Source organism: Sitophilus oryzae, unplaced genomic scaffold (genome assembly GCF_002938485.1).
Source record: "Sitophilus oryzae breed Bouriz unplaced genomic scaffold, Soryzae_2.0 scaffold_1581_pilon_pilon, whole genome shotgun sequence".
Classification (NCBI taxonomy): domain Eukaryota; kingdom Metazoa; phylum Arthropoda; class Insecta; order Coleoptera; family Curculionidae; genus Sitophilus; species Sitophilus oryzae.
In genome coordinates, this window is record NW_022146260.1 from 55,945 (window position 1) to 66,620 (window position 10,676).

Genomic DNA, 10,676 nt, shown 5'->3' on the forward strand with positions numbered 1-10,676 from the left:
TTAAAACAAAAATAATATTTACAATGCGAGATGCAGAATTTTATAACAATTTAAACTATATTTAACACTATATCAACACATTTAAACTATATCTAATAACAATCAAAATACATAGCAAACCAAGACACCGATCTTCATTTCATAGCCATCGCTGACGCCGTTTTTATACGATATTATCTAAACGGACCGGGAGCGGGGGCCACTTTTAACTTCGCCGCACCGGGCCCCCGACAGGCTTAGTCCACCACTGAATAACAATAAAAATAATAAATAGCAAACCAAGACATGAGATTTTGCTACAGGTGTTCGACATATCGACCGTCTTCTGTTATGGACAGAGGAGGCCGTTTTTGAACATTTCTCGCGGAATTCATTAACTCAGTGGGGGTGAAAGATACCCTCTCATAACTGCCAAGTATTTCTAATTGTTGTCTAGATTATACGGGCAATTTAAAAATAAGAAACTTTATTCTTCCGCAAAGATATCCAAAGGCACTAAGTCCGGCGGCCTCGGCAGCCAGCGGCTGGGATCTTGGTTAGCTATCAATTCTCCTTGAAATTGGCTACAAAAATTTGCTGATAACTTCAGCGTTCTGAAGGTACCTTGTCTTGCTGGAAAAATATTTTTTTGGAGTTCCATTAGGGGCATATCATCAATAAGGGGTCCAAAGCCTACTAGTTAAAAGTGGCGGACTTTTAAAAATTCTGTATTTCGAAGGAGATTATAACAAAATATCAAGTGTGCTATATTTTTGGAAAGGCAATTTTAAGTTCTTTTCATTTAACTAAAAATATACATGGTGTCCCAAATAAAAAATATTTTTTTCTGTTGATAACTCTTAAATTAATAATTTTAAAAAAGTTATACTTAACCATTAAATTCTACGTAAAAAGCTGATTTGGAAATGTTTTCATAGAAATACAAAATTTTCCACAGCAGAAAAATTACAGCGATTTGTTAAAAATTCACTTTTTGAAAAACACCCCGTAACTCCGAAACGGTAACAAATATCGATGTGCGGTTTTCACCATCATATTTTTGATGAAAATTGATCCTAGACACCGATATTAATTTTCGTCTATCTCCTAAGGAAAAGGATGTTTCCCTTTAAAAGCGTCCAATTTGACCCACCCTGTACACAATGATCGAACAAAATGTTTGCAAACATCTTGTAAGATCGGTGTGTATCAAGAACAGTTAACCTAATACTGTTCATTCAGCTGAATAAATAAACTAAATAATAAATGTAAATGCTTTATATTTTTACTAAATTTAAACATTAGACGTTAGCAAATATGTATATATTGGCGTTAAAAGGGTACCAAAAAGACAGAATATTATTAAGTGACCACAATTAGAATTTGTTTATTTATTCCTGACAATGATAATGCCTAAGTTATTTCAAATCTTACTCCAATTATCACATTTATTATGGCACCTAAGTGACCAAACATCTGTATGTGCTAAACGTTCTCCAACCCAGTGTGAGTACATCTAAATCGCAAAACCTCTAGCGAGGTGTCCTCCTCCTTCCTATTACTCTATAAGAGTATGGTGATATTATGACATCGCATTTATTGTGTCTCTCTATGTTGTTCTGTCTTGCGCAGTAGTACTGGCCTCGTGCAGACTATGACCTATTATCGTCTTCATTTGGTCCACCCAACGGTTTGGAGATCATCCTCTAGGATGTTTCCCGTTTACTTTTCCCTCCACAATTAGTTTTTCTAGGCCATTGGTGTTCCTGGATATGTGGCCGAAATATCTTTAGAATGACTGATTTATTGATATCGACAGTTTAGATTCGATATTCAGTTTTTCGAGAATTGAAATGTTTGTACGGTGAGCTGTGTACGGTATTCGCAGCATCCGTCTATAACACCACATTTCAAAAGCATCGATTTTACGTTTCATTGCCAACTTCAATGTCCAGGTCTCTGAGGCATAAGTGGCAATGGGAAAAATTGGGGCTCTTAGTCAGGGCCTATTTTTCATCTGGTCGGGCCCTGAGGCCCAAGCAAAAATTCGGGCCCTCTTTTCCAATAAAATTCAAAAATTCAAGAAATTATGAATATCTTACAACCTTTAACGGGCCCCCCAGACCTCCGGGCCCAAGGCCCGGGCCTTATGGGCCTTATGGTAAAATAGGCCCTGCTCTTAGTCTCTTAGTAGTCTGAGTTTGTTGCTAATTGAAATGGCTGAATCTTTCCATACTTTATTGAGTATGGTCATGGAATTACGTGCTATATACAGTCTTGATTTCTACGTCACATCCTCCTTTGTTTGATATCAAGGAGCCGAGATATATACAAGGAGCCGGGATATGTATATTGATCTATAACTTTCAAAACCTGCTATTTCTGTTGTATTCGTGGGTTTTTGATCGATAATCATTACCTAATTTTGTTTTCTTTTATTTAGTTTTAACCCATATCTCTCGCTGACCACCTCTAATTTGTGCATAATGGATTTTAATTCATTAGCGGAGGATGCGAGTATAAGTGTATCATCTGCGTACCTTAAATTCGTTATTTGTTTACCGTCTATAGTGATACCGCCGTTGTAGTCTTCCATAACTTCCCTCATTATAGATTCGCCACATATATTGAAGAGTAAGGGAGATAAAATGCATCCCTGGCGCACTCCCGCCTCCAAGTCAAATGCATCTGAAATGGTGTTATTTACTTTTACTTTTTCTCTGCTGTTCTCGTACAGACCGCGGATCAGCTGGATAAGGTGTTGAGGGACTTCCATGTTTTCTACTACAGACCAAAGTTTGCTCCACTTAATACAATCAAATGCTTTGCTGTAGTCCACGAAACACAGATGAGTCGAGATGTTAAACTCATACGCTTTCAAGCGAGGGGTAGGGGACTCAAAACCTCACAATCTTTTCAAATTTTTATTTCAAAAATTAATATAATTTTGTTCAAAAATGTGGCAACATGTTTCGGGAATCAGTGGCTTTCCATCATCAAGCCCAAAAAAGAATGTTGACTTATGTGTTTTTGGGACAATGACGTGACATGTGTTTTTGGATCTGATGATGGGAAGTAACTGATTCCCGAAACATGTTGCCCCATTTTTGAACAAAATTAATTTTTGAAATAAAAATTTGAAAAGATTGTGAGGTTTTGAGTCTCCTACCCCTCGTTAGAGTTTTTGCATAAATTATTATTTGAATAAAACTAAATTAAACAACATTGCGTGTAGTACATGATAACTATATATCTTATAAACCTCTATTTACCAACCCTAACCATCTATATCCATTTTGCAGGCATTCTTTTTAGACTGTCTCCATATTTTGCTTTAAAATAATTAATAAACAATATCGTAGGCACTTAGTTACAGTCCACAAGACAAAATGAAAGTATTTATACCCACTTTAAGAACCTTAAACACTTCTTTCACAATTAAAATTGACAGTTTTTTTGACGTTTTAAAATACTTCTCAGGATTCCGCTAGGTGTCGGTAATTCAAGGTTTTTGTTTGTTTGAATTATTTGCCATATCAGTTGCACCTTGTAGTGGCTAATAATAATTTTCAGCAATTTCTCATGGCCTGTTTTATCACTACAGTATTATCACTCATAATTTGTTAGTCAGTCAAAAGACGACAACTTTATTAATTTTGAAACGTCTGTCTATGTTAAGCGTTACAAGTTATAATTTGTAAACTGCTATATACCAGCGGGTGCAGTATTGATGTTTTAATAACTATGGTAAAGTAGCAAGTTTCTAAAGCACTACCAATTTTCAGACAGTAATATAAGTTATTACTGTATCGTGCCATTACCTCATTCTCAAAATAGACGGGCTATAAATATAAACTAGGAAATTACTGCAGAGGAAAATGTCAGATTTGTGGTGTAGTAGTGGTTAAATCATTATAGATAGGTATGGTATATAGATAATATCTCAGCATGGTTTAACGTATTGAAAAATTTGACCCAAATTGCTTGACAAAGTTTAGTATTTAAAAAACACGTTCATAGGTTCATCAAATAGGCAAATCAGTTAGTTAATAAATATTTATAACATTCTTAAATTTCTTTACTTTATTTTTTTTTCCTTCATAGGGCGCGACAGGAGAAATATTTCTGGAAATATTCATTAAGGGTATACCGAAGGGGTCATTGTAAAGAAGACATTGATGTAGACAGCTTAATAAAAAATAAAATGTATTAAAAAAAGATAAAGGTTGGGTTGATACATTTCTTCTATGCGGTATTGCCGGATTGTGCATCAACATTTCAAACCGCACAAGTAGGTTTTTACGAAAAATGTTGCATCTAGGGTTGGAACTTCATTTCACAGCTGTAATAGATTATATTTAGGTTAGATATATTATCTTCATTTAAATAGTATACAGGGTGGTCCGAACTGTATTCCGGAAACTTCGGTAGCATATTCTGCAGATAAAAATAAGTAAAAAAGTTCGTGTAAATGTATGTCCTAAAATGCTTACTTTCAAAGATACAGAGTGTAGAAGTTTCATTTTTATTTCCGTTTTTTCTAAATAATTTCTAGAGTAACGTCAATATTTGGATGAAAATTGGTGTCTAAGAGTTTTTCGACATGAGAAATTCTATTTTGGCGTCAATATGACTCCTATTAGTACTCTTACATGTGTTTTAACTGTTTTGAAGCTAATAACTTTTTGTCCGTACCTGTATAAAACTACCTAGTGAGAAAATATACATCTCTGTGACTTTTTACGTAAAAAATATCTCTTTGTTAAAATCGCTACGAGCAACCGTTCTCAAGATATTTAGAATGGAAATAGACAATACATGTCATTATTGATGAAAAATAAACACGTTGAGTAGATAGCGAGGTAGATAGTTATTTCACTGAAACAATAAATTTTGGAAATTTTTATTTTTTTTAAATTAATCACAAATTTTTCGGCAAAAAATGATGATAAAACAGTTTCTGTTGAACTTTTGGCACAAAAATATTTCAAATTTATGGTTTCAGTCTAATGACTATTTAGTCAACATGTTTAATTTGTGTCATTGATGACAGATATTAATAATTTTGATACCAAATATCTGGAAAACCATTACTCCTAGCGATTTTTACCAAGAGACTTTTTTCACGTAAAAAACGTCGTAAATGTATATTTTTTTACTCAGTAGTTTTATACAGGTACGGACGAAAAGTTATTACTCTTCAAACCAATTAAAAAATATGTAGGTGGCGTCCTCTACTAGTAGGAGTCATATTGACATCAAAATCAAATTTCTCATGTCAAGAAACTCCCAGACACCAATTTTCATCCAAATATTGACATTACTTCAGAAATTATTTGGAAAAAATGGAAATAAAAATGAAATTTCTACACCCTATATCTCCGAAACTAAGCATTTTAGGACATACATTTATACGAACTTTTTTACTTATTTTTATCTGCAGAATATGCTACCGAAGTTTCCGGAATACAGTTCGGACCACCTTGTATACAGGGTGGCGCACCTCATTCGCCTCGGTTGATTATACGAAAACGGAAAGATATAGAAACAAAATATTTTGTGGGTATATGTGGGGAGGCAATGTGCACAATTTAAAATTATTTTGAAATATACAGGGTGTTTCAGAACTAAGATCCATACTAAAGTTATATTTTTTCTTATGGAACACCCGGTATTTTATTCCGTTTTTCGATTCTTGGGCCCAAAACAGGCATTTATTATAAGGGTTAAATATGTTTAAAATCTTTGGTTTTTGAGATATTTAAAGATATTTAAATTTGCATGCAATAGAATAGATTATTAACACCCTGTACATTACGTTTCAGAATTAATTCTTGTGCTAAGGTAGAGAAATAAACTTTACTGAAAAATGGTATTGCTTCTTTAAATTTATACAGGGGTATCAAAAATTGGTGATCTATTTTAAGGATTTATTTTATATAAAAACTTCGTTATTTCAAATGCAACACCTTGTATTTTTTTAAATATATCAAAGCAGATTCAAAAGCTCTTTCAAACTATATTAGGGTTTCCTATACCTAATCTAGCTCAGATTTTGAATAAAAAGCGATTTTTAAATAAAATTGCACAAGGTGGCTGGTGTCGCCATGGCAATTTTCTAGTGACAGTTTGTAACTATTTTCACTAAGTCGACATTAGTTTATGGACATTATTATTCATAATTTATAACAATTTACTAAATTTACCTACAATAGTTTAATATAAGCGAATTTTCGCTCGAGTGATCCCATCACTAAGATATATATCAACAGGGACTTGTTGATACTTTTGTCATTGTAATTAGGTACCTACTTAGCAATATCGATATCAAGCTTTAGTACATTAACAAAATACACCATGTTGTAAGCCGGAAGAAACCCTTTTCTATTTTGTTGTTGGTAGGAAATACTTTGCGATAGACAATATAGCGGTACCCTAATCCTAATAATAAAGCGGAAAAGTACAAACAATAACAGATAGTTTTATCAATATACCGTTTCGTGACACGACCAAAATATTTCAATATTATTTTAGGGACAATGGAATTTTCTAATTGGGTAAAACAGTTGATTATTTTGGAAATAGGTACTTGTCGTTTTTTTATAATTGCTTTAAAACGTTAAGCATACCGCGCACTTAAGCATACCGCGCACTTATGCGCAGCGCGGCGCGGCGAAGCGCGGCGAAAAACCGTGCAACGGATTAAATTTGTGTTATATAATGCACGTCCGCTGACTCAAGCGAAGCAACCGCTTGCACCGCGCGCCGAAGCGCCGTTCGTTGCAGACCTGGAATCCAAAGCGAGGAAATTCTCTGGCGCGCTTCGCGTGCCCTAGTGCGCGGTGGTCTGCGGAAACTATCTCTGTTTTCGGTCATTTTCGAAATCTATTTCGGTGTCTTCGATGAAGGATTCTACGATTAATGTATTACTAATTGGCATTTAGGTTACGTTTAATCAAGAGCCGTTTTGTTTCGTTTGAGTTTGTTTAGTACTTGTAATTTAATTATTGTTTTATCATGGATGATGAAACGTTCATTTTAATTATACAAAGTTATAAAGAGATATATGATATTGGAGATCCCAATTATCATAATCAATTGAGAAGGGACAATATTTGGGAAGAAATTGAAGAAAAATGCGGAATAAAAGGTATGAAATTTTAATTATTTCCCAAGTTTATGGAGTGGGTAGCGGTACATAAACGTAGTACGAATTTGTTGTACAGGGTGAGTGAAGGATAGACTAAAGTTCTTTGTTCATTATCTCATTTATTTTAACAATTACAACAAAAGACTACAAAGAACAAATTTTAGAGAAGTTTAAGAGATGCCCAATTTAATATTTCTTTTAAATGTAGAGAGCACATATTTTACGCAGAGATTCTGAGTAAAATTCTATAATTTTTTGTATATAGTTTTATATACCTAAAACTATTAGTTATCTATCTATACTAATATATAAAATCCTTAAGTGACTGACATACTGATTAATCACGATCCTGCTCAAACCACTCAACGTAAGAAGCTCAATTTTGGCATACAGGTTGATTCTAGGGTGTAGAGGTTCGATAAGAAGGGATTTTTCGAAATGCCAGTTCCAAGAGGGTGAAACCACCCCTCAAATATTACAATATTTTTTATTTAAAAAACGGTCAAGTTTCCGAAAAAACGCTTACACACGTATATTTTATTTTGTTGTTTTACATATTTTAAGATTTTTTATAAATGTATACAGGGTGTTTCATAAAATATGACCATAGAGTAATCACGATTCTGCTTAAACTGCTTGACGTTTAAAGCTGATTTTTGGCAAACGGATTGACTGTGGGGTGTAGAGGTTCGATAAGGAGGGGTTTCTCGAATCTCAAATTCCAAGAGTGTGAAAACGCCCCTCAAATATTACAATATTTGTTATTTAAAAAACGGTTAGTCTTTCGGGAAAACGCTTGGACAAGCATAATTTATTTGTTTTTTTTTTACATATTATGAATTTTTTTAAAAAATCATACAGGGTGTTCCAAAAAGTTGGGTAATTTCTTAACCACGATTCTGCTTAAACTGCTTGACGTAAAAAGCTTATTTTTGGCAAACCGATTTTTCGAAAGTCAAATTCCAACGAAATTTAATCTACAACTTATGCTGCCATATTATCAAGTTATATTATGATTTATATGAAAATTAAAAATATTTCCAAAATTCTCTTTGAAAAACAGGGGTTGAAATACACTACCCCTAAAATAAATTGCACTTATTTAAAACTCAAACAACCCTGTATAATTAGTCATCGTTATAATCTTATTATATATCTAGTTTTTTCTGCCTCTTCTAACCATTTCGACTTGCCAAGGTAATGAACCAGTCTCAGAAACAAAGTAATTCTTAAATTTTTCCCTGACATCTACTGCATAAAGAGATGGATTTCCACCAATTCCGGGGATATCTATTAGACCTTGAGGTATTGTTCTATCATCTTCTTGTTCTTCTTCTGAGATCCCACCACTTACATCACAATCTCTCAAAAAATTGTGAAGACAACATGTTGCAAGAACCACTTTATCCAAATGTTCAGGTGAAATTTGAAGCTTTCTTTGGTACAAACGAAACTTTTTTACTAAAATGCCAAACGCGTTTTCGGAAACCCTTCTTGCTCTACTTAGTCTATAATTGAATATTTTTTTGTCTTCTTGTCCTGAAGTTTGTGAGCCAGGAAATGGACGCATTAAATGTTCATGGAGAGGAAAAGCTTCATCTGCGACAATTACATGAGGCATTAATATATTTGTTCCTGGTAGATTTCTTTTTTCAGGAAAATCTAGCTCATCTTTAAAAAATTTCCTTCCAAATTCTGAAGAAGAAAATACTCCACCATCACTATTACGTCCATAAGATCCAACATCAATTGCCAAAAACCTATAATTAGCATCGACCAAGGCCAGAAGTATAATACTAAAACTTTTTTTGTAGTTAAAATAACGTGAACCGCTATTTGGAGGTTTATCTGTAATTACGTGTTTTCCGTCAAGGGCACCCACGCAATTTGGAAAATTCCATTTCCGTTGGAACTCTTCTGCTACATTTTTCCATTTTTCTTTGTTGGGTACTGGCAAAAATTTGGGGGATAGTACGCGCCATATTTCTTCACACACTTGATAAACTATCTCTCTAACAGTAGTTTCACCAAGTCGATAGCTCATTGCTATTGTTCCAAAGGTGTCTCCAGTTGCCAAAAATCTGTAAAAAACATAAAGTTATTTACTCGTTACTTAAAATTATCTTCTACATTTTTGTCTAAATACTCGTATAAGGTGAATAATAATGTTACCTTATGGTAAATTATCTTTTCAGCCGAAGAATGCCGAAAAAGATGGCGCAATTTGAGGGAGTGCTACAGAAAAGCACAGAAGTCCAGACAAACAAAAAGTGGACAAGCCGCTACAAAATCAAAGCCTTGGCGACTAGAACAGCAAATGAGTTTTATGAAACCATTTTTAGCAGAAAGGCCCCAACAATCAAATTATTCAACACAAGACATAATCAACACAGAACCTGAATCAGATGGTATAGTTGATACAGTTGTATCGGTTCCTTCACCGGCGTCACCATCATCCGCACCCAGCCCTTTATCTTCTATTTCACAAAGCAGTAAAAAAAGAAAGTATAGTTCTGTAAAAGAGACACCAACTTCAGTAGCACTTCAGGAATATGTCAATTATAAAAAATCAAAAATTCATACTCCCAAGGACCACTTAACAAAATATTTTCAATCAGTTGAGGAATCTGTCAGGACTTTTCCACCTATATTGCAGATTCAGGTTAAATCTAAAATATCAGAGATAATTCATGAAGCAGAATTAAAAAATATCACCTCGCCTACCACCTCAACATATACTCAAGTCGATGAATCCCCTCCTTCAGCATATCAACAGACTCTGTCTTCCCAAAGTACAAATATACATACACTGCCACCATATAAACCACATGTTTCTCAGCAGCAGTCATCTCAGTATAATTTAAATTATTCATCAGGCACGTATGGCATTCCAACACGACAGCATCAGCAGTCACTCGAGTGTCTTCCTATGCATACAACTCCAGCCCATTCTGAGGAGAATTTGCAATATTCACCTCAAAATTATAACAGCTTTTCTCTCAATGAACCACCTCGAAGTTATAACAGCTTTTCGCCCGATGAACCCGGACAAAAGTAATTTTTATTTATGTATTGCTATTTGTACATCACATATAAAATAAAGTATTTTCTACCAATGTACAGACTACTTAATTTAGAATAATGAAAAAATCTATCCATTTAAAAAAGCATGCATTACATAAAATAATTAAATTATTCTCTATTAATTTTATTTAGACAATATTAAAACTCTGCCTGAGACAAACTGAAAGTCTTTCGATAACGTCAATTGAGCAGCGAAATCTAGAATTTTGACGCTCTATACTTGAATCTTAACAAAGAAAGAAGTTCACTAAATTTTCGTGGGTCATTCTATAATACTTGAAAAATTTTCTTTCGTCTTCCAGAAGATCTGAGTGAAGGTGGATGGAATTCCTCCGTACGTATTTCTTTTATATTTATATTATGAATCCAAGATTTCTTTTTTGTTCTCACGCATTTCTTCTTCCTCAGCTATTGTACATAAAGTAAGAAAATCTCCTCTGAACTGCTGCTAGAACTTGAGCAC

The 10,676-nt window shown here is 33.9% G+C and overlaps 1 protein-coding gene across 1 annotated transcript; it reads left to right on the forward strand.

The window, feature by feature from the left end:
* The first annotated feature begins 6,889 nt into the window (after positions 1–6,889).
* LOC115879524 lies at positions 6,890–10,308 on the forward strand. Its single transcript, XM_030896407.1, has 2 exons — positions 6,890–7,129; positions 9,325–10,308. Exons 1-2 carry the CDS (start codon positions 6,997–6,999, stop codon positions 10,185–10,187), a joined length of 996 nt encoding a protein of 331 aa, XP_030752267.1. The 5' UTR covers positions 6,890–6,996; the 3' UTR covers positions 10,188–10,308.
* The last annotated feature ends 368 nt before the right edge of the window (positions 10,309–10,676 follow it).